The sequence below is a fragment of the Dermochelys coriacea genome, chromosome 6 (genome assembly GCF_009764565.3).
Source record: "Dermochelys coriacea isolate rDerCor1 chromosome 6, rDerCor1.pri.v4, whole genome shotgun sequence".
NCBI classification, from domain to species: Eukaryota; Metazoa; Chordata; order Testudines; family Dermochelyidae; genus Dermochelys; species Dermochelys coriacea.
The window spans coordinates 63,104,291-63,129,533 of NC_050073.1; the positions used below are offsets into that span (position 1 = coordinate 63,104,291).

At 40.6% G+C, this 25,243-nt stretch overlaps 1 protein-coding gene across 5 annotated transcripts in view; it reads left to right on the forward strand.

The window, feature by feature from the left end:
• Positions 1-25,243, forward strand: part of PSEN1 (presenilin 1) — a 56,862-nt gene that overhangs the window by 11,614 nt on the left and 20,005 nt on the right. For 4 of the 5 annotated variants that reach the window (XM_038405661.2, XM_038405660.2, XM_043516817.1 and 1 more), the window contains exons 2-6: positions 2,396-2,539; positions 7,868-8,121; positions 9,690-9,831; positions 14,534-14,601; positions 15,862-16,082. In XM_038405661.2, the coding sequence (XP_038261589.1) occupies positions 2,456-2,539; positions 7,868-8,121; positions 9,690-9,831; positions 14,534-14,601; positions 15,862-16,082 (769 nt within the window). In that variant the 5' untranslated portion in view covers positions 2,396-2,455. Of the gene's footprint in view, positions 1-2,395; positions 2,540-7,496; positions 7,523-7,867; positions 8,122-9,689; positions 9,832-14,533; positions 14,602-15,861; positions 16,083-25,243 lie in introns of those variants that run through there. The other variant, XM_043516818.1, reaches the window with a different exon arrangement.

Consider the following 25,243-nt stretch of genomic DNA (forward strand, 5'->3'; position numbering starts at 1 on the left):
CAAGCCTTAGTTAGGCTACGTCTACACTAGAGACCTTACAGCAACAGAACTGTACCACTGCAGCTGCGCCTCTAAGGTCTCCCATGTAACTGCTCTGTGCCGATGGGAGAGAGCTCTCCTGTTGACATAATTTAACCACCACCAACAAGCGGTGGTAGCAGTGTCAGTGGGAGAGCATCTCCCGCTGACATAGCGCTGTCCACACCAGCATTTCTGTCAGTGAAACTTGTCGCTCAGGAGGGTGTATTTTTCATAAAACCTCCCCCTCCACCCCCATAAAAGCTTTACTGACAAAAGTACTAGTGTAGACATAGCCTTAGTGCAGTGGTCTCCAACCTTTTTACGCCTAAGATCACTTTTTGAATCTAAGGGCAACCCAGGATCTGCGCTGCCCCATCCCCAAAGCCTTGCCCCGCTCACTCCATATCCCTGCCCCCCTCACTCACTCTCACCGGGCTGGTGTAGGGAGTTGGGGTTCAGGAGAGGATGCGGGCTCTGGGCTGCGGTCAAGGAGTTCACAGTGTGGGAGGTGGCTCTGGGTTGAGCCTGGGGCAGGGAGTTGGGGTTCAGGAGGGGGTTTGGGGTGCAAGCTCTAGGAGGGAGTTTGGGTGCAGGAGGGGTCTCTAGGCTGGGGCAGTGTGTTGGGATGCAGGACAGGATACAGGGTGCTGGCTCTGGGAGGGGGGTCAGGGCAGCGGGTTGGGGTGCAGGAGAGGGTGCTGGCTCTGAGGGGGATCGGGCTGGAGCAGAGTGTTGGGGTTCAGGAGGGGGCACAGGGTGCTGGCTCTGGGAGGGGGCAGGGTGTTGGGGTGCAGGAGGAGGTATGGGATGCAGGTTCTAGGAAGGAGCTGGGGGTTGGGGTGCAGGAATGTGTTTGGGGTGCTGGCTCTGGGAGGAGGTGCAGAAGGGGGTATGGGTGCTGGCTCTGGGAGGAGGTGCAGAAGGGGGTATGGGTGCTGGCTCTGGGAGGGGGATCAGGGCTGGAGTAGAGTCTTGGAGTGCTGGCTCTGGGAGGGGGCTCAGGAATGGGGGTTGGGGTGCGGCCTCCCGCAGGGCAGCACTTACCTCTAGCGGCTCCCAGTCGGCAGTGGGCGCAGCGAGGCTAAGGCAGGTTTCCTGCCTACCCCAGCCCCACACCGCTCCCGGAAGGTGCCAACGTGCCCCTTGGGACAGGGGGCATGTGGCTCCACACAAGGGAGATCCTCTAGGATCGACCAGTCAATAGCGATCTACCGGTTGTTGACTTCAACCTTAGATGGACTTACCTCTTAAGTTACTAGAGCAGGCTGGAGCCATTAGAGCTAATCACTCTGGCATTGTCTCTTAATGACCATTAAGTGGAAATCCATTATTAGAAAGAGTTTCCTGTCTCTTTCCTGAGGTGGATAGACTCTGCTACCCAGACAGACCTCTAGAGAGAAATATCAATTTCCATGTATGAGAGATCCAGATACAATATTATTTATTAAACAGCACCCCCACGTTTGTCACTTGGTTTTCTCTAAAACTTGTACTGAATTATTTTCCGGTGTCCTGGCTTTTACAGTCATGTTTCTTGCTTCTAGTACTTAGCTGTTGGGTGGGGATGTGGGAGGGCCGGGGGAGAGATTCAGTCATATGTATCTTATTGTTTTTACATTAGAGCTTGCATAGATTTTTAAGTAATAACTGGGGCTACCACGTATATTATGCATGGCACGTAAATTTGCCCAAGTGATATCCGTTAGGGGGTATGAATATGCCTTAATACTTGAAGGTCTGCTGAAGGTTTTTGTGCTTAGTAATTGAATGAAAGTATTGTTCTGTATAACTCCAGGCAACTGCCAGAGCATTAAAGATACTAAATGCTATATGTCAAACTTCAGTTTTTCAAATGTCAAGATTTAAAACTATAAACTTGCACCCAGAAGCTGAGAGATCTCCAACCTGAGAATGAGTGAGCCAAGAGTGAAGAATTCTGCATCTGGTTTACCATTACTTGGCTGTGGGGTATGGTGTGAGGTAATGAGGCTAAGGAAAGTTATAGGAGGATGTTCTGCAGTCTAATTAAAAATAGAAGCATATCGTTTACATTTTGAACAAATGTGCAATGAATGTTTGCATAATTGCTCAAGGTGGGATAAAGAATTTATCTTCTTTCTCAATAACTTATAGAATCCTAAACTTGGCGCTTCTTTTGTTTACTCTCATGGCTGACTAACTTTTCTGATAATTTTTTATTTTTGTGCTGGGAAATCCCGGTTGGGTAGATTTTCATGAAAATGTAGCATGGTTGTACATCACCAAAGAGAAGAAGGGGAAATGGTTATCCTTGATCTACATGAGTTATGAAAGATTTTTTTTTTAAAGAGAGTTGGTGAATATGGAGTCTTAACACATCTGCTTTTCCTTGCAGTGTCTCAAGAGGAAAGTTCTGTTTTGTGTAGCAATAATTGGTTTCCACAGAGCTGTCCCAATGACAGAGCTATCTGCACACCTACCTCAGTTCCAGCATGGGCAGCTGACAGAAAACTTCCCTGACAACCACCTGAGCAATACTGTAAGTAACAAACTACTTCATCAGGCAATCAGACACCTAGAAGATAATAAGGTGATAAGTAACAGTTAACATGGATTCGTCAAGAGCAAATTGTGTCAAACCAACCTAATAGCTTTCTTTGAAATGGTAACAAACCTTGGGTATAGGGGGGGAAGTGGTTGATGTAGTATATCTTGACTATAGTAAGGCTTTTGCTACTGTCTCACATGTCCGTATCATAAACAAACTAGGGAAATACTACCTAGATGGAGCTACTATAAGGTAGGTACATAACTGGTTGGAAAATCATTCCCAGAGAGTAGTTATCTGTGATTCATAGTCATGCTGGAAGTGCATTATGAGTGGGGTCCCCCAGAGATCAGTTCTGGATCTGGTTAAAATTCAGAATGATCTGGACAAAGTGGAGAAATGATCTGAAGTAAATAGGCTGAAATTCAATAAGGACAAATGCAAAGTACTCTACTTAGGAAGGAACAATGAGTTACACACATGCAAAATGGGAAATGACTGCCTAGGAAGGAGTACTACAGAAAGGGATCTGGGGGCCGTAGTGGATCACAAGCTAAATATGAGTCAACAGTGTAACACTGTTGCAAAAAAAAAACAAAACAAAACAAAAAAAAACATCACTCTGGGGTGTATTAGCAGGAGTGTTGTAAGCAAGACACAAAAAGTAATTCTTCCGTTCTACTCCACACTGATTAGGCCTCAGCTGGAGTATTGCATCCAGTTCTGGGTGCCCCATTATGTGGACAAACTGGAGAAAATCCAGAGAACAGCAGCAAAAATGAATAAAGGTTTAGAAAACATGACCTGTGAGGAAAGATTGGGAAAAAAAAGTTTGTTTAGTCTGGAAGAGAGGACTGAGTGGGGACATAACAGTTTTCAAGTACATAAAAGGTTATTCCAAGGAGGAGGGTGAAAAATTGTTCTCGTTAACTTCTGAGGATGAGCAAGAAGCAATTGGCTTAAATTGCAGCAGGGGAGATTTAGGTTGGCTATTAGGGAAAACTTCCTGTTAGGGTGCTTAAGCACTGGAACAAATTGCCTAGGGAGGTTGGGGAATCTCTGTCATTGGAGGTTTTTAAGAACAGGTGAGACCAACACCTGTCAGGGATGGTCTAGTTATGGAAAGGTCTGTTAGGGAAAGGCTGTTATAAAATTTGAGGTCTGCTGATCTAAACTAAATCCCTTTTTGTAGAGGGGGAAAAATTGATATACTCATGCCACAAGTTTGTTTGTTCTGCATGAGAATTGTCTTTTTAATTTTAAAAATGTGAGAAGTATCTGAGTTTTTAAAAATTATTCATATGTCAGTTTTCTTGCTTAAAAAAAATTGTAAAACTGTGGAAATGCAATGCCAGACCAATTTGTAGAGTTTTTTTCCAGCTTTAATAATGGTAGAAATTGCTCAGTGTAGTGTAGTGAATGTAAACCGCATTATTCTGACTGGTTTCAGAATAATTTTCATGGGCTTTCATGCAACAAGTGTCATAAATGTCACATTGTCACCATCTTCAATAACAGTGTAAGAAGTTACAATTGTTACAAACTGCACTAACGTCTGCTTTCAGATGCTCATGCCTCGACAGTATCTCCACTCAAGGAAAAAAATAGGCCCTTCAATTTGTGTAAATTGCAGTTTATGTAGAAGACAAATTCATGCTGTTGGACAAAAGCAACATTAATTTTTTTTGACTTAACTGAGTGAGTTAACTGCGATTAATCCACATCCCTAATATAAAGCAATATTAGGAACTCTAAAACAAGCCAAGTTGTTAAAATTGATCACGTTTAAAAAAATTAATCACAATCACACTCTTAAACAATAGAATACCAGTTGAAATTTATTAACTATTTTTGGATGCTTTTCTAAATTTTCAAATATTTTGATTTAAATTACAATACAGAATACAAAGCGTACAGTGCTCACTTTATATTTTTATTACAGATATTTTCACTGTAAAAATGATAAAAGAAATAGTATTTTTTTCTGTTAACCTCATACAAGTACCATAATGCAATCTCTTTATTGTGAAAGTGCAACTTACAAGTGTAGATTTTTTTTTTGTTACATAACTGAATTCAAAAACAAAACAAATGTAAAACTGTAGAGCCTACAAGTCTACTCAGTCCTGCTCCTTATTCAGCCAATCGCTAACACAAACAAGCAGGGTGGATGAAAATCAATGACTTTTTTTAAAAATTAAAAAATGGATTTTTGTTGTTAGGTTTTTTTCCTCAAAGCGCATTTTATCAAAAAAATCCAATCTAAAGATAGCTTTAATTAAGATACATTACAGCTCAAAGATATTTCATCATGGAATAGGGATTATAAATTCTAATTCTATAGTATGAGACAATATATTCATGTAATGTTTAAGAAAAGTTTTATAAATGAGTTCCAATAGTTCATGGATTAGGGACCCAATTTTACGGAGTTGCAGGGGCTTCTGTATAGATTATTTAGGTTAATCTTTCTATCTACCAAATAGAACTCAGTGCTCAGTCTAGAAGATACCATCAGAGATGCTTAGTTTTGCAGTTCTCAAATTGTGGATACTTAGTTTTGTAGAGAGAACATGCTTGTTAACAGCAAAAATGTTTTTAAATAAATAATATATAGAGGTGAGAAATAACAGACCTCAACCCAATTGTCCCTCTGCATATTTGTGTACACAGAGTCAATCCCTTAACTCTCTCTAAAAGTGCAAAGTTTCAAAGAGTTCAATGAATAGAAGATTTTGGGCCGTGGAATCAATCTGGACAAGGAGAAGAGGTCTGGAGATAAATGTGAGAAAGGAGGGACAGGCAGTAGAAACATAAGTGAAACTGTCTGAGCAGTATATTCCAGAAATCTTGATTTCTTTCTGAGTGTATCCTTCATTGATTTGAGATCTACCATACCATTCTCTCACGAGAAGAGAGAACCTATAATGGCAGCAGACCGTAAAGGAGACCCAGTTTGGGAGTAAGAATCATTCAAGAAATATATGTTTGCTGATGATCTTTTAAAGAAAGTCACACCAGTGAACTGGTAGAAGTCACTTAAGCACTTGGATTCAGAGACTGTTGAAGTGATAATCTCACTTTTAACAGCAATAGCTTCTTCTGCCAGTGTAGAAAGAATATTTTCTTCCTTTGGACTAATTCATTCCAAATTCAGAAACTGTTTGGGACTTGAGAAAGCAGGAAAGCTTGTTTTTCTTTTCCAGATTATGAACAAATGGGAAAATGAAGGTGAAGATGACTGAGTTAGCTGCAGAAGCCAATATTTTAAGTTTCTCATGTTGACCTGGCTGACATAGTCAATTTAATTTTTGGTTTGTGTTTAAAAAAATTTCATTAACTATTTTAGTTAAACAATTTTAACAAAAACAAACCTGATTTAAAAAAACTTGAATGTTTAACTACATTCAAAAATTCATGTGCTTTTTTTGTTAAAATATTGTTTGCTGTTGAAGAAAATAATCCAGAATACATAACGTTATTTTAGTTAAAACAATTTAAATGTCTGTTTGGTGGTGGTCTCCTCCTAATACAGCATGACAAGAAAATCCTCCAAATATTAAAAATTAACCTGTTGAATTGGAGATATTTCACCTCCCAATGACTTCATAAATGTCTGCTTCAATTACCTTTGGTAAATGAAATAACCAAACAATAATTCGTTTTCTGATATAGCTGTAACACTAATCTGAAAAGTTTTCAGAATAAATCACTTCAAAAATGTATAGTGTATATCTTCTACAAATGAAACCTACATCTATCTCTTGAGTTGTGAAGAATATGTATTAAGGTTATAACAACAAACAAGAATGCACTTTTATGTAGAAATCTATGATTAAATTGAGTCTTCCTGACTAGTGATTTAAATCAAATCCACCTTGCAAACAAGTTTGTTTACATTTACAGGAGATAATGCTGCCAGTTTCTTCTTTACAAAGTCACCTGAAAGTGAGAGCAGGCATTTGCATGGCACTTTTGTAGCCGGCATAGCAACGTTTACGTGCTAGATATGCTAAACATTTGTATGCCATTTCATGCTTTGGCTACCATTCCAGGGGACATGCTTCCATGCTGATGACACTTGTTTTTTGTTTTGTTTTGTTTTGTTTTGTTTTTTTTTAAAGCATTCATTAAATTTTGACTGAACTCATTGGGGATGAATAGTATGTCTTCTGCTCTGTTTTACCCTCATTCTGGCATGTATTTCATATTATAACAGTCTTGGATGATGACCCAGCTCATATTGTTCATTTTAAGAACACTTTCACTGCAGATTTGACAAAACGCAAAGAAGGTACCGATGTGAGATTTCTAAAGATAGCTACAGCACTCAATCCAGGGTTTAAGAATCTGAAGCGCCTTCCAAAATCCAAGAGGGACGAGGTGTGAAGCATGCTTTCAGAAGTCTTAAAAGAGCAACACTTTGATGTGAAAACTACAGAACCTGAGACATCAAAGAAAATCAACTTTCTGCAGGTGGTATCTGACTCAGATGATGAAAGTGAACATGCGTCGGTCTGCACTGCTTTGGGTCGTTATCGAGTGGAGCCCGTCTTCAGCATGGATGAATGTCCTCTGGAATGGTGGTTGAAGATGAAGGGACATGTGAATCTTTAGCGCATCTGGCATATAAATATCTTGCAACACTGGCTACAACAGTGCCATGAGAACGCCTATTCTCATTTTCAGGTGACATTGTAAACAGCAAGCTGGCAGCATTATCTCCTGCAAAATGTAACCAAGCTTGTTTGTCTGAATGATTGGCTGAACAAAAGTAGGACTGAGTGAACTCGTAGACTCTAAAGCTTTACATTGTTTTGTTTTTGAATGCAGGTTTTTTTTGTACCTAGTTCTACATTTGTAAATTCAACTTTCATGATTAAGAGGTTGCATTACAGTACTTGTATGAGGTGAATTGAAAAATACTATTTTTTTGTTTTTTTTACAGCACAAATATTTCATCAAAAATATACGGTGAGCACTGTAGACTTTGTATTCTGTGTTGTAATTGAAATAAATATATTTGAAAATATAGAAAACATCAAAAAATTTAAATAAATGGTATTCTGTTATTGTTTAACAGAGCAATTAATCGCGATTAATTTTTTTAATCGCTTGACAACCCTACTTTATACACTTCCATTCTATCCACAGTTTTCATGCAGTGTATTGTAAATGCTGTTGTTTAGGTCCTTGCTGCTGAAACTATATGACAGTAAATACTACAGTGTATATTCCCCAGTCCACAGCCTCCTTGGCTTAGCATACAGAATATGTGGCAAATAGATGCTTATGGAAATGGGATTACTTATCTTGCAGAATGACAACAGCGAGAGGCGACGCCATGATAATAGTGAGCGAAGGCGCATTGACAACCCTGAATCAGAGACTAATGGGCAGCCACAGAATAGCATGCAGCAAGTGGTGGAACAGGACGAAGAAGATGAGGAGTTGACATTGAAATATGGGGCAAAGCATGTGATTATGCTCTTTGCACCTGTCACGCTTTGCATGGTGGTAGTTGTTGCAACCATCAAGTCTGTCAGCTTTTATACACGCAAGGATGGACAGCTGTATGTATCAAATCTATTTTTTTTTTTTGTCGTCTTTGTTGGTTTGGGTCTGCTGGGGATCCTTTCCTTTACTTTGTGTCTGCACATCTTCAAGTGCCTATGTTATACAATGAACTTTTCTCCAGCCCAAGCCCTGATTTGTTGCTGATCCTTCTGGAGTCCAGCAGCCTTACTTTCAACATTGTTCCCAGATCCTGTCAGCCTGGAGAATGATCCAGACTGGTTTTTCCTATCAGATCAACCTAATTTTTCTTGTGCTTGCGTAAGTTAAAGGATTTACCACGATGAAACCGGAAGTTTCTCTTTGCAGCTTTGCCAATAATTTCAAGTCTCCCTTGTAGAAGCACCTCTCTCAAGATAATTTGTTCACCGTTGCTTTCTTCTGAATCTTGGCCTTTGACTGAATAGTTTGTGCCTCTTGTGTGATATTTACGTGATATGGACTTAATTCTGAGCACAGGCCATGAAAGTTGCACTCCATTAGAAATTAAAGCTTCTTTGGTGAAAAATGAGAGCTTAATGAACATCCATATGTATGCAGGGTTCGGGTTTGTTTATGTTGCTTGTTGACAAAGAAATACATTAGCAAGAGCTGTCAAAAAATTTTCCAACTAACTTTTTCAATTTCAACAGATCTGCATTGTCCAATGGAGAAACATTTTGTGGAAACATGTTGAATTTAACAAAAATTCATTTTTGGAGGCAAAACTGACACACAACCTTTTGATGATGTCAGGACATGTTTGGTTTGTGGCTTCAAAATAGATATTGCAAAAAAAATTCAACTTTTTAAAATGTTAAGATCAGAATGAAAAACTGATCTGATATTACTGTTTTTGAATTTAATTGATTTAGGAAGTCTTAAAATTTTGGTTTTATTCTGTTTTTGGAGCAGGTGTTTTTTAAACTCGTGGAATTTCCCACAGAACAGAAAATCTAATTCCTCCCCTGCACTACTCATTTTTATCTTCAGGTTGTGTTTTATTGACTAACCACTAGATGGTGTATGTACAAAGGCCCAAATGTATTTAGTGTGACCTAATTCACATTTACTTGCATGCTATAAATTAGAAGTTCTCAAACTTCATTGCATGCGACCCCCTTCTGACAACAAAAATTACTACCTGACTCCAGGAGTTGGGACTGAAACCTGAGCCTGCCCGAACCCCACTGCCCTGGATGGGGGGACCAACGCTGAAGCCCAAGGGCTCAGATCCAGGTGGGGAGCCTGTAACCTGAGCTCTGCCACACAAGTCTGAAGCCTGAGGGCTTTGGCCTCGGGTCCTAGCTAGTCTAATGCTAGCCCTGGTGACCCCATTTTAATGACCCACTTTGGGGTCCCAACCTACAGTTTGAGAACCGCTGCTATAAATAAAATAGTTCTTAAATGTTAGTTGCTCTCTTACTAAGCAGAAAATGTTGTTACTTTGGTTTGAAAGATGAGTACTGAGATGTCAAGAGGGAAATTGGCTTTAAATATCTATATATTGATCCTGAGCTTTAATCTAGAAAACTTTTATGTGGAATATGTATTGGAATTTCATTTCTTTTTTTGGTCTGTATTGTAGTATCTACACTCCATTCACTGAAGACACAGACACGGTGGGACAGAGAGCTCTGAACTCTATTCTCAATGCTGCCATCATGATCAGTGTCATCATTGTCATGACCATACTCCTGGTTGTGCTTTACAAATACAGGTGCTATAAGGTGAGCACAAATGCAGTTTACCGTGGTAATTAGTCCTACTAACCTTCTTCTTTTATTTACTGAAATGTAGTATCAGGGAAAGAGCAATCATGATTAAACTGGCAGCACCAGTTGTGGATGTTCACTGCTTTAGTTTTTGGAGCCTTGCTCCCCATATTGGGAGGGGAATGGACCATTTATTTGATCAGATAGTACATAGTCTTTCATGGAGTAAAAATGGACAAGGCATGATCTTGGCATTGCCAATAATAAAATGCACTTCAGCAATTTTTGTGTGTCACAGTATGTCACCTGAGATCAGGACTCAAAAATACATAATGGTGTTATTGATGGGAGCTCAAATTTAATCTAGATGAGGGTCACATCAACTTGCTAGAATTTACAGTCTCCGTATGTCAAAGCTCCATGTTAAATCTGTGGGTGTGGGCTACTTTTGGCCCAGTGATTGTGTTTTTTTTCTATAATGCTCAATAAAGCAGGATGTGGAATAACAAAATGATATACTGTCTTTTTTAGTCAGACCCTTGAATATCTTTGTTTTACAGTCACAAAATTTGCTATCAAACTTGCCTCAAAATTTAGTTCCAGCTTCTTAGATTTTTTTTTAGGAGAGTTTCTAACCTGCATGGATGCAATGAAAAAAAGCCTTTTGAAAATGTCACCACATTGTGATCGATGCAGTGACATCTACCTGAGTCTGCAGACACTCTGGAACAAGATTTATGAGGTGTTAACTTCCCCATTTATCACAATGGAGTATTGATTCAAAAACGTAACAATGATAGTTTAAAATAGATATTTAAACTATTTCACTGCTGATCATTTTACTAGAACTACCCAACTGATATGCTTAAACCCGCAATCCCAAACTGTCCTTTGGGTCTCTCCAGATGCCAGAAGCCTCACCTGTGCTTACCAAGCAGTCAAAACCTCTAGCTTCCCCTTGGCTATTTCTACAGTGCAGTTGTGCACTGTCATTATAAAGATCTTTGGCACATCAGAAAGTGAATATGTAGACTGCATAAAACTAAATTTAATGACAAAATAAATATTGGAGCTTTGGTAGTGATTGTATTTATTTTCATGTCTATTTCATAAAAAATGTTAAACTTTTGAATTTTAATGAAGCTAACACAGTATCTCCAAGCCGCTGCACTGAAGAGCTGAAAAATCCAGGCACCCAGTTGCTGAACATAAATCTAATTTTCTGCTGGGTATGTAGAGAATCACAGTTGGTTTACATTTCAGTGAACAGAAACAAACTTCTAGCAAAAGAATATTTGACATCCCAAGTGGTGGCAGTATGCTATCTACTTTGCTCATTTGTAGTGCCTTTCATTCAGGCATTATGTCTGGGAAAATGCCTTTGAGGTAGGGAAAGTATTGTCCCAATTTTCCAGCTGGAGAAATTGAGGCCTAAATGTGAAGTGTCTTACATGAGGTTACAGAGCAAATCAATGGTAGAGCTGGTCCTGATTTCAGATTCTGACTCTAACCACCAGAAATCAAGCCTTCTCAGCTTGTCTGAGTAGCTTCTCTTATTCTTTCTTGTATTTTTATTTTTGCTTTAATTCCCCCATATTTTTAGTCTAAGCAAATTCTTTTACTGCCAGAGCTCCAGATTTAATTCCCTGTATTTTGCAAACCGTGGCAAGTCTCTTTTATTCAGGTTTTTAGCAGGCAAGCTGACTCTGTACCAACAAATCAGTGTAGGAGCCGTTGTCAGGTGCGATGTGGGAATGTTTTAATCAGAAGTCTAGAAACTTGCCATGACATGTTATCCAACATATTTCATAACACTTGTCTTTCACATGTAGTGTGTTGAGAAACTTCTATGAGAAAGGGACAGGTGGTCTTGAAAACAATTTAATATTTGAAAAGCCATGTAATGTGAAAAACACACATTACTGGTGTGGAAAGTGGTGTGATACACCAAATTGTTTCAGTTAGGTATCAGTGAGGCTACTCACGGTAGTTAAGCACATGTAAGTATTGCAGGATTGGGGCCTTAGAGCAGTGGCTCTCAACCTTTCCAGACTACTGTATCCCCTTCAGGAGTCTGATTTGTCTTGCGTACCCCCAAGTTTCACCTCACCTAAAAACTACTTGCTTACAAAATCAGACATTAAAAATACAAAAGTGTCTCAGTGCACTATTACTGAAAAATTGCTTGCTTTCTCCTTTTTACCATATAATTATAAAATAAATGAATTGGAATATAAGTATTGTACTTGCATTTCAGTGTATAGTATATAGAGCAGTATAAACAAATTGTATGAAATTTTAGTTTGTACTGACTTCACTAGTGCTTTTTATGTAGCCTGTTGTAAAACTACGCAAATATCTAGGTTAATTGATGTACCCCCTAGAAGACCTCTATGTACCACTGGTTGAGAACCACTACCTTAGTTATGCACTTTTTGGCATTTGTTCAGTAGAGCAGACCTGCTCTTTGCTAGAATGGGACATTAGTATTCAGGCACACTGGACCTCCAGATCTCTTCTCTTCCTAGGCAGTAGGACAGTTTTCTTTGGAGTTTTCTTATTGCTAATGTGTCTTTCATTTAACCATAAAGTTATGTCATCTTGTTCATCAAAGTGACCTGAAAAGATTGTTTTTAAAAACAAAATTCATTCTTACACTCTGATAGTGTATGTGTAGCTTTACACATTATTTGTAAAGCTGATCCCCAATGTCAGAGTTCTTCTCCTTGTAACAGTTGTTGGTGACAGAAATTTGACGTCTTCCCTGCCAACAGCATTTAAAAACAGAATGCTTAATGCAAAGGAGAAAGCTGCACATCCTTTATTTTTTGAGACTGCTCTATCAGATATAGAGATAGGCTAACCTGTGAGGTTACCCATGCTTGCCAACAAGTCTTGTTACTTTGAGGTTTTTTTGTAAACTGGGATACATCATGAAGGATGGCCCAGAGGAAGAGACAGAAAGTGGAAGAGATCCTGCAGAGGACTCTGAACACACTTATGAAAATACTTTTAAAACCTATATGAAACTTGACTCTACCTGTTTGTTAGAAGGTTGTTGCTGTTTCATGTAAGTAAAATAAATACTAGTGAAACAGAAATAATCTCTACAAGGTAAAACATTAAATTTCATAAGTTTTTTTTATTGTTTTTAAAAATGTTTTTAAAATCCAATATAAACCATTTGCAAGGAGGGAAATAAGGAGGAAAAACAAAACTCCAGATCAGAAAGATTGAGGTCTCTTGGATGTATAGTTGTTTTGAATAGTAAATTCTGCTCTGAATCTGGCTTCAGCACAGGTGTAGGATTCCTTGTGCCATTTTAACCAGTTCAAGCAAGTACTAAATTACTGCTTCTGATTTCTTTATCTACAAAGAACTTTAAACTAGATGTGGGGTCCATGTCTTAGCTTGTGTGTGAGGTTCCTTGTCTAGAAGAAAAAATATTGCTTTATATTTCATGTTTTTCATACCCCATTGCACCTCAAAGGTACTCTTCTTAAGGCCAGAACTTGCCCACAGTCTTTAACAGGTTGGAGTTTTTGACTTTCTTACAATTCTAGGATTCTGTTTTTCTGAAGAGACTGTCTGTTCCCCTCCTTCATTCGTTTTTGAAAGATCCCTTCTATTTCTTTTTTCCCTGGGTTTTGGATGATTTTCTACCAGTTTGATGTGGCATTTCAGAGCTTTGTTTTTTGTAGTCAGGTACTTAAGAAATCTAGCATTTTGTCGTCTTGCAGCCTGTCATTTCAGACATGATCATAGTTATAGGGCTTTCCAAACTCTCTATGATCTTTGTTTTTAGTCTGGGACATTAGTATGAAGGACTTGTCCCAAAGTATGCTCACTCTTTAAAACAAGGTTTGATGATCTTTTCTAATGTAATTTTTTTTTGTAAAACTCATGTACGTCTTGCTAGACTTTAATCTCAAAACATTTGTCATCTTGATATACATGGTGATGTATTTTGCTATTAAATTGTGTGATGTGTATAGACCACACTATTAGGTGTGTTTTATTGCATATGAAGAGCAAATACTAAAGGTGGTTACATTCGTTATTCATTCATTCCTTACGTGATGCCTTATGCTAATTCTAGTTGATTTTAATATGCTAGAATTCATAAATAAAACACTTTAACATTGTACTTCATCCATAAGGTTACACATAGATTCTGCTAATGATTTGGAAACTGGGCAGTTCATTTCTTTAAATAATAGAAAAATTAATAGATGTTTTCCATGTATTTTACAATGCCATATATTCTGCTTTGACATCAAGCCAACATTATCAAAGTGCTGTAAGTTAATATGCTAAAAATACTTTGCAGTCGTAGAGCACCTTTTTATTCAAGGATTCCAAAGCAATTTACAATGCTTGGTTAAGTAGTGCCCCATTTTATAAATGAGTAAACTCAGGCACAGAAGTCAAGGGACTAGCCAAAAATCAATGTATCAGTATAGAGTAAGGTATGGAGCCAAAGACTTCTGAATCTCATTCCCTTGCTCTAACCACAAGGTATTAATATTTGCCTCTTGGAGAGGCTGGGGGTGTAAGTGGTACTCTGAAAACTGGCTCAGATATTACTACATCTTCTGCTTATGAAATTGAACCTTAAAAAAAAAAAAGGGGGGGGGCATTTTTGATAAAGATGTAATTAACTTTAAAATGTCCAGTTTGAAATGGAGATGTTTGTTGATGTGTCTTTCTCTTTCAGGTGATCCATGGCTGGCTTATAATTTCTTCTCTATTGCTGCTTTTCTTTTTCTCATTCATCTACTTGGGGTAAGTCTTACAAGTTTGAACTTCAGAATTTGCCTTCCAGCCAATCTTTGTCTCTTCGCCATATGTAAACAGTTGCCCTCATGTCACCATGGTAATTGGCAAGGGTCAGCCATGCAAAGGGTATTTATTTGGGAACAATCTAAAAGACTTAATCTACTGAAAGGAATCTGTTCTGCTACCGATACACGCTTCTATTATATCTAATGGAAGTTATGCACTTGCATCTACAGCAGAATAGACCCATGTTTCAAGGCTTTGTACTTGTCTTGTAAGTCAAATCCTGAAGCAGCACTTCACCACCTCATTAGGAATGGCCATTTAGCAGCATTCTATGCCATCAGCAAGCTCAAGCACTGATTTTTCACAGGCCAGTAGAAGTTACCTATGACTTGGAGAAAATACACTTGTTCCCTGCGAGGTAGTTTTTCCATTCATTGTATTCAGTAATCTCTCATATCTGATTGAGGAACATAGCTCCATCCTCAAAGGGAGATTTTTATTTTCTGATAATGGTGGGCAGCTATAATGGTGATGCAGACCCCAAACACTCTATTACAGTCAGCATGCATTTCTTACCCCCGAGTTAGCACTATGATTTCATCTAATAGGACAAACATGAATGAAGAACCCCAGGCTTATATTCCTGGAGAGCTGTCATAACTTTAAATTTCTTAGATATATTTATTTCACAGAATATTTTGTTCTCTTCATTTTAAAAAAATCAGTTCATTAGGGCCCAGGACAACATCTGATCAACTGAAGCATTCACACTACATCCTCCTTCCCTTGCATGGTTGACACAATGGTACTGCATGTCTAGTTGATATTCCATGCAGGTAGCTAACAGAGCCATTTGTATGCCAGGAAATTTTTTTTAAATTTTACTTACAAAATGGAGGACCATCTATAGGTTAATCGAGGTAACTACTTTGCATTGATGTCCTGTGCTGGCAGCTTTTTGATCTGTGACTGAGAAGGAAACGAGGGTCAATGGAGGATTGTATTGCAGAAAACTGAATTAGTAAACCTGAAATAGTTTAAATGAAACACATCCTGTAAAACTAGCTCTTCCTCAAAAAGCAAACTGTTTCTTTGAGTCATTATCAGATCTAATAAAAGAACAACTTTGTTTGTCAAAATACATGGAGTGTAGAGTTTTAAAATCTAATTCTCAAGTTTGCCTTCTTTGTTTTTTGCCATTGCTTTAGGGAAACAGTTGCCTGTTTTCTTTATCTAATTTCCTTTTCTTAAATGTTTTAGTGAGGTTTTTAAAACCTATAATGTTGCCATGGACTACATTACCCTCGCGCTCATGATCTGGAACTTCGGTGTGGTGGGAATGATCTGTATTCACTGGAAAGGCCCGCTCCGGCTCCAGCAAGCATATCTCATTATGATCAGTGCTCTCATGGCCCTGGTATTCATTAAATACCTTCCTGAATGGACTGCATGGCTTATCCTAGCTGTGATTTCAGTATATGGTAAGATCCTGAAAAAAGCATAATTCCAGCAATGATGATGGCATGCCCTCTTCCTACTTTCACTTCTTCCATCTGTTTGACCAGACATAAAACCCAGGGTCCAAACACAGGCAGGGCAAGGGTTTTGCTGCAATGTCTTGCTCAAATTCCAGGGACCAGATTGTGTTCCCTTACGTCTAACCCATGGGTAAGTCCCCCTCAAATGGCTGTTACCTCTGAGTGTCTCTGCAATACTATCTCTGTCCACATACCCGGACTCTGAGGGGTCCCCTCCAGTCTGCAGGAAGTGCAGATGGGAGTGGAATTGGGGTAGTACAAGGGAGGAGAGAATAGGCGTGTGACCCATATTGTAGTCCTTCTGGTCTCATTGAAGATAACTCTTGTGTCTCCCACTCCATCAAGGGCCCTTGGGAGCTATTGCATTTCCAGCGTGAAGCAGTTCCTTGGGAGGTTGGAGCCACATCCTGGGTATCAGGGCTTGACGTGGGTAGCTGTGGCCTCCCTAGGGTCCTCCAGATACCAAGGGGATCAATCCATCCCCTGAGAAGAAGGGGGTAATCTTAGAAATTCCTCTAGGAGTTTTCCTTAGGGAAAAGTCCCTTCACACAGGAGGATCTAGTCATGGCATGGTTAAACACTCTCCCACAGTTCAAATTGGTATAGTAGTCATTTCCTTTTCTAGATTATCACATATTCTGTTTCATCCCAGAGAAGGCTGCAATAAACTATATCTAGAGATCACATAACCTGTCTCAGACAGTTATCATATACTTTTAAAGGGCACTGAAACCCTTCAGTAGGAATGGTACTCTGTATTTTATGCTATTCATGATCTTGCTATAAGGGCAGATGTGTCTCAAAGACTGATTTGGTTTACATAATAGGCCAGAATATCTAAGGTTACGTCTACGTGACAAGCTAGGAGTGTGATTTTTTTTCCCCTGCTTGTGTACACATGTGCATGCTAGCTTGATGAGAGCTAGCGCGAGTGTAAGTAGCAATGAAGCGGTGGTAGCATGGATCGTGCAGCAGAGGCTGAGCTGTGCCGAGTACCTAACCCCTGGTTTTGGGTGGGTTTGTACTTGGCGTGGCTCAGCCATACCTCCGCTAGCCATGCTACACTGCTGTTGATACTCACGTGACCAAGACAAGAGCTAGCGCAAGTATGTGTTTGTGATCACACCCCTAGCTCCTAGTGTATAATCAAAATTTCTTATAGCAAAGAGGAGGATCAATGCAAACTTGCTCATAAAGAATTTGAATTAATTCAAAACGCAGAAGTGAATTTTAACTGCAGATGGACACACAGTCTGAAATTCCCTGATAGTGGGAAAGGTGAGGGTCTGTTTTTTTGTTTTTTTTTTTCTCCATATATGTAGAAATACAGGATTAATCCGACTTGATTGGCCCTTTGTCCATCTTGGGCCAGTATTGTCCTTAGGTATCTGATGCCTCAGAAGAAGGTGAAAATGTTCCTTATGCACATAGCACTAGCTGGTTGACCCAGGTTATGAATGAGGTAGGGAGAGTCTTCCTTGGCTTTCATAGGTCAACTGCTTGTTAAGCCCCTGTATCACAGCTGGCATGAACCCAAGGGTTAGTAGTCATAAGATTTTATTTATTTCACTTTAAACAACATAGATGTTTAGACAAGACTGTCCCATCCATGTGAAACACTCCATAACAATAACAAACAGCAGCAATTCCTGTCCAATATAAAATAGGCAGTTACCCAATAATAAAATAATCCCCACCCTTCATATTCCCCAAAGAAACCCCACACTCAGAGCACCTTATCCTTCCCTGAGTGCTAGCCCCAAGGAACACAGGCTTCACAGTATGACCTGAAGGTCGCCACATTTGGACCATTTTCAGCCTGGTAGGGGTGAATTCCACAGTTATCAGATTCTTATCTAATTCTTTTTTGAACCCAGTTGTACTTTTGACCTTCACAACATCCCATAACAATGAGTTCCAAAGGATGACTGCATTGTGTGAAGAAGTACTTCCTTATGTTTGTTTTAAAACTACTGCCTGTTAATTTCATTGGGTGCCCCTGGTTCTTGTGTTATGTGAAGGGGTAAATAACACTTCCCTATTCACTTTCTCCACACCAGTCATGATTTTATAGACCTCTGTCATATCCCTCCTTACTCTTCTCTTCTGTAAAGTGAACAGTCCCAGTCTTTTTAATCTCTCCTCATATGGAAGCTGTTCCATACCCCTCATCATTGTTGTTGCCCTTCTCTGTACCTTTTTCAATTCTAATACACCTTTTTTGAGATGGGGTGACCAGAAATGCATGCAGTATTCAAGGTGTGAGCATACTATGGATTTAGATAGTGGCATTATGATATTTTGTTGTCTTATCGATCCCTTTGCTAATGGTTCCTAATGTTCTGTTAACTTTTTTTTTTACTGCTGCTGCACATTAAGTGGATTTTTTCAGAGATCTATCCACAATGATGCCAAGATCTTTCTTGAGTGGTAACAGCTAATTTAGACCCTATCACTTTGTGTGTGTGTGTGTATAGTTGAGATTATTTTTTCCATTGTGCATTACTTTGCTCTTAGCAACATTGAATTTTATCTGCCATTTTGTTGCTTAGTCACCCAGTTTAGGTAGATCCTTTTTGTAACTCTTCTCAATCAGCTTTGGATTTAACTATCTTCAGTAATTTTATATCAAACCCTCTTTTCCAGATCATATATGAATAAGTTGGATAGGACAGGTCCCAGCATAGATCCTTGGGTGACCTGGTGTTTACTTCTCTCCATTGTGAAAACTGATAATTTATTCCTACCCTTTGTTTCCTATTCTTTAATCAGTTACTGATACATGAGAGGACCTTCCCTCTTATCCCATGACTTCTTATTTTGCTTAAGAGCATTTGGTGAGGGAACTTGTTAAAGGCTTTCTGAAAGTCCACAAGTACTCCTTTTCTTTTTGTGGATACAGACTAACACGGCTGCTACTCTGAAATCTTAGTGTCCATGTACACTAATCAACTGAATCACCCTTGTCCGCATGCTTTGAACTCCCTCAAATAATTCTAATATTTTGGTTAGGCATGATTTCCCTTTACAGAAGCTGTGTTGACTCTTCCCCAACAAATCAAGTTCATCTAGGTGTCAGATAATTCTGTTTTTTATTTTAGTTTCAAACAATTGGCCTTGTGCTGAAGTTAGGCTTAATGGCATGCCATTGCCAGGATCACCCCTGGAGTTGTTTTTTTTTAAAATTGGTGTTACATTAGCTGTCTTCCAGTCATCTGGTTTAGAAGCTGATTTAAGCAATAGGTTACATACCACAGGTAGTAGTTCTGCAATTTCATATTTGAGTTCCTTCAGAACTCTTGGGTGAATACATTCTGGTCCTGGTGACTTACTACTATTTAATTTATCAGTTTGTTTCAAAACCTCTTCTATTGACACCTCAGACTAGGACAGTTACTCAGATTTGTCACCTAAAAAAGAATGGCTCAGGTATGGGAATCTCCTTCATGTCCTCTGCAGTGAAGACTGGTGCAAAGAATTTATTTAGCTTCTCTGCAATGGCCTTGTCTTCCTGAAGTGCTGCTTTAGCACCTTGATCATCCAGTGGCTGCACTGATTTTTTTGTCAGGCTTCCTGCTTCTGCTGCTCTTCAAAAAAAAAAAAAAATTTTGCTGTTAGTTTTTGTGTCTTTTTGGTAGTTGCTCTTAAAATTCTTTTTTGGCCTGCATAATTATATTTTTACACTTGACTTGCCAGAGTTTATGTTCCTTTCTGTTTTCAGTAGGATGTGTCTTCCAATTTTTAAAGGATGCCTCTTAACCACTTCTTTTATTCTGCTGAAAGAAAAGGAGTACCGGTGGCACCTTAGAGACTAACAAATTTATTAGAGCATAAGCTTTCGTGAGCTACAACTCACTTCATCGGATGCATTTGGTGGAAAAAACAGAGGAGAGATTTATATACACACACACAGAGAACATGAAACAATGGGTTTATCATACATACTGTAAGGAGAGTGATCACTTAAGATAAGCCATCACCAGCAGCAGGGGGGGGAAAGGAGGAAAACCTTTCATGGTGACAAGCAAGGTAGGCTAATTCCAGCAGTTAACAAGAATATCAGAAGAACAGTGGGGGGTGGGGTGGGAGGGAGAAATACCAGGGGGAAATAGTTTTACTTTGTGTAATGACTCATCCATTCCCAGTCTCTATTCAAGCCTAAGTTAATTGTATCCAGTTTGCAAATTAATTCCAATTCAGCAGTCTCTCGTTGGAGTCTGTTTTTGAAGCTTTTTTGTTGAAGTATAGCCACTCTAAGATCTGTGATCGAGTGACCAGAGAGATTGAAGTGTTCTCCAACTGGTTTTTGAATGTTATAATTCTTGACGTCTGATTTATGTCCATTCATTCTTTTACGTAGAGACTGTCCAGTTTGGCCAATGTACATGGCAGAGGGGCACTGCTGGCACATGATGGCATATATCACATTGGTAGATGCGCAGGTGAACGAGCCTCTGATAGTGTGGCTGATGTGATTAGGCCCTATGATGGTATCCCCTGAATAGATATGTGGACAGAGTTGGCAACGGGCTTTGTTGCAAGGATAGGTTCCTGGGTTAGTGGTTCTGTTGTGTGGTGTGTGGTTGCTGGTGAGTATTTGCTTCAGATTGGGGGGCTGTCTGTAAGCAAGGACTGGTCTGTCTCCCAAGATCTGTGAGAGTGATGGGTCGTCCTTCAGGATAGGTTGTAGATCCTTGATGATGCGTTGGAGAGGTTTTAGTTGGGGGCTGAAGGTGATGGCTAGTGGCGTTCTGTTGTTTTCTTTGTTGGGCCTGTCCTGTAGTAGGTGACTTCTGGGTACTCTTCTGGCTCTGTCAATCTGTTTCTTCACTTCAGCAGGTGGGTATTGTAGTTGTAGGAATGCATGATAGAGATCTTGTAGGTGTTTGTCTCTGTCTGAGGGGTTGGAGCAAATGCGGTTATATCGTAGCGCTTGGCTGTAGACAATGGATCGAGTGGTATGATCTGGATGAAAGCTAGAGGCATGTAGGTAGGAATAGCGGTCAGTAGGTTTCCGATATAGGGTGGTGGTTATGTGACCATCGCTTATTAGCACCGTAGTGTCCAGGAAGTGGATCTCTTGTGTGGACTGGTCCAGGCTGAGGTTGATGGTGGGATGGAAATTGTTGAAATCTTAGCTATGGTGACTTTTTTTTGGTCCTCTTTCTTTGTTTGTTTTTTTTTAATTTGGGGTATACATTTAGTTTGAGTCTCTATTCTGACATTTTAAATTTCCATGCTGTCTGCAGGCATTTCACTCTTTGTGACTGTTCCTTTTAATTTCTGTTTAACTAGCTTCCTCATTTTTGTACAATTCCCCTTCTTTGAAGTTAAAAGCTACTGTGATGGGTTTCTCCCCCCCCCTTACGAGGATGTTAACTACAATTACATTATGATGGCTGTTACTGAGCAGTTCAGTTATATTCACCTCTTGGACAAGATCTTGTGCTCTACTTAGGACTAACTCAAGAATTGCCCCTCCCCTTGAGGGTTCTAGGACTAACTGCTCCAAGAAGCAGTCATTAATGATGTCCAGAGATTTTATCTCTGCATCCCATCCCCCAAGGTGTTGTGTTCCCAGTCAATATGGGGATAGTTGAAATCCCCCATTATTATTGGCTTTTCTTTTTATGTAGCCTTTATAATCTCCCTGAGCATTTCACAATGCCCATCCTGGTCAAGTGGTCGGCAGTGTATTCCTACTGCTATACTCTTATGACCACCTTTATTGATATGTATGGTTCAGTGACTTCCTTTGAGTTTATATTTACTTCCTTTTAGTTTCATTCATTGTCCCATGTACAAGAACCAGAGGACTTGATGAAAAAGGGGGCTGCTCATATTTCATTATGCTGCTCATCACTTTGAATACCTCAGTCAAATCCTTGCGAATACTCCTTTTTTTCCAAGTTTAATAATCCTATTTTTTTTTCCAAACTCTCCATATATAAATATTCACGCTTTCTCTTGTTCAAGGGGGAGCAGGCAGGTTGGCAGCCGGTGTGAGACTTGCACATTCTGTAAAATACCTCTGTACGCTCCACTTACCTATTCTCTTAAATTGTAATGTTATTTTAGAGATCCAAATGACTGTTCCAAAGCTGGGGCTATAGCACCAACCCTGTGAGTCTATAACACTGGCTCCTCAAGGGACAATCGTATCAGGAGTACGAATAGCAGTTGCTGCCCTGCTATACATATGCCACTCCTTGGAACTTCAAGTAAATACAGGAGTGTCCACTTTAACACCCATAATGACTATAGATATTATTGGAGCGGTCATAGACTCGTGTAGCCACAGTACGGATTCTTTGCAATGAGAGCTTGGTAGCCAACTCTGTCTCGGTCCTCAGATGGCAGTCTAGTCTTGTTTGGTACTTCTAGGCCACATGGCTGCATGTGTCCATGTGACCCCTTTTGCCAGGCTTCACCTATGCAGGCTCCAAGTTTGGCTGAGTAAGGTCTGTCCCAAAGAGACTCCTTGGATAAGAGAGTCGCACTTCCTTCCAGTGTCTGGACATCTCTCCCCTGATGGGAATAGAGAGAGTGTTTGTGTGTGATGGGGGTTCCCTTTGCTTCTGCCCCACCCACAAAGACACTCGTGACAGATGTGTCCCTCTGAGGCTGAGGTGGCATACCTGGGTGACCAGATAGCTCAGGGCTCCTGGATTTCTTAAAAGTGCATACACCAGGTCAACCAACTCAAGCTTCAAGCAGTCCACAAAGCATGCAAACAATTCCTCCCCTTCATTCAGTCCATTCAGGTCCAGGTAAGATCAGACGGTGTGATCACTGCTTTAGTATATAAACACACAGAGAGGATCAAGGTTTGCATCACTCTGCAGGGAGGTGGTACACCTCTGGAACTGGTGCATCCAGCACCAGATCATCCTCTGCAGTGCATCTGCCTGGGGTAATGAATTCCCTAGCAGATAGCCTCAGCAGGCATTTTCATGAGTGGGAGCTCTATCTGTCAATGAATCTTTTCCCATTGGGGATCCCCATCTTCCAACTTTTTGCAACCCAGGACAACAGAAGGTGCTCAACTTATTGCTCTCTAGATGCTCACAGAACTGCTCCAGAGAGGATGCATTCCTTATGCACTGGTCAGACCTGTAGATGTACACCTTCCCTCCCATTCCGTTCCTACCATGAGTCCTCCAAAAGACCAGCCCCAGCAGTTCTGGTTCACTACGGACCTACAGATGGCCTCCCACCCATGCAGTCACCTGTACCCGTTTCCAGACCTATGATCACAGAACAAGGGCGGCACCAGGTATCCGAAACCGGCACCCCTTCACCTGACAGCCTGTTTTTGGATGGATGACAGAATTAGAGAGATCCTGCTTGAAGAAAGTCCTGTTCATCGTTTTCAAAAGCTAAAAACCTGTGGGAAAGTGTTACACTGCTAAATGGGAGTGGTTCTCCCTGTGGTATCTGGCATTCCTCTTATCCTGGACTGTCTCCTCTCATTTGAAGTCACAGGCCTATCCATTAGTAAATTAAGGGTTTGTTTAGCAGCTATCAATGCCTTTTATTCTCCGGTAGAGGGTTTTCACCCATTCCACAACAGTCAAGTTCTTAAAAGGCACCATCTGAATGTTCCCACTGGTATCAAGACCTACTCTTTTTGGAACCTGAACCTACAGCTTTCCCAATTCATGAAACTGCCCTTTGAACTCTTGGCTTCCTGCTGCCTCTTACTTTTATCAATGAAGATAGCCATCCTCACAGCATCACCTCAGCCAAGAGAGTAGTTGAGCTTAGGGGCCCTCAGGGCCCTTGCCTTATATTGTCTTTCACAGGGACAGAGTATCCCTCAGACTGGACTGCGAATTCATCCTTGAGGTTCCATCTGACTTTCACTTGAACTGGACACTCCACTTCACTTTTTTTTTTCTTGTTAACTGAAGACCTAGAGGATATAGAGGCAGGAAACGGAATGTTGGAGCCCTGGGGGCATGCAGTCTGGACAGGACAAAGCACTTTAGAAGATCTCCATGACTATTTGTCTCCATATCTGAGAGGATGAAGGGAGAGGCGATGTCTTTCCAGGGACTCTCAGAATAGATTTCCAGCTGTATCTTTCTCTGCTATGAGAGGACAGTAGCCCCTCCTTCCCAGTCTGTCAGGGCTCACTCTACCAGAGTGCAAGCTGCCTCGGTGGCATCCTTTCAAGGAGTCCCACTCTTGGAAATCTATAGACTGGCAGATTGGCTCTTTTTTGGGGCATGTTACCAGGCACTAATTCCCTGATTCAAGCCTCAGCTGAGGATGCTTCCTTCGTTTCTGCAATCCTGCTAACTGTGGTGCAAAACATGGGTGGTGGTTGAAGCTTCCCCCTGAGGAGGCTAGCCCCCAGCCCTGCCTCTTCCCTCCAAGGCTACACCCCCGCTTGCTGCTCTCAGCCCCCCCGCCCCCACGGCCCTGACCAGAGGGTGGGGTGGGTTGGGTTGGGGCTCAGTCAGAGCTATGAGGATGGGGGCTAAGAGCTCGTTCAAGCTCTCAGCCTTGGCTGGTACTGCATGCAGCTCTTGGCTCTGGCTGGGGCTGAGAGTCTGGGCCCCTTCCACCTGCAGCCTTGCCCCCACTGTGCCGCCTCTTTCCCCCCGTGAGGCCCTGCCCCCACTCACTGCTTCCCCCTCCTCCTCCCTGTTGTGGTTTGGGGAGGCTTAGCCTCCCGCAGCCTCCATTGCACGCTGTCCATGGTGCAAAGCTCTTCCTCGCACTTGCCTTCTCAATAGGCATTGCTTGGGAGTCCCTCATGGTGAATACCCATAGAGACTAGCACTCAAAGAAAGGGAAGTTGCTTACATTATAGTAACAGGAGTTCTTTTGAAATGTGTGGTTCCTATGGTTTTTCACAATCCACCTTCCTTCCCTTCTGCTTTGGATTTTCATGTGATTCACAGCAGAGTCGGAATTGGAGAGGCAGTTTGACCCACCCCTCTCACCCTCCGTTTGCAGCACGAGGAGACACAATGTGTTGGTGTGGACCAACAGACACTGCTATTGAAGAATTTCTGGTTGTGGGAGCAGTGAATAGCCATAGGGACCATGCATCTCAAAGGACTCCCGTTATCATAAAGTAATTATGGTATTGA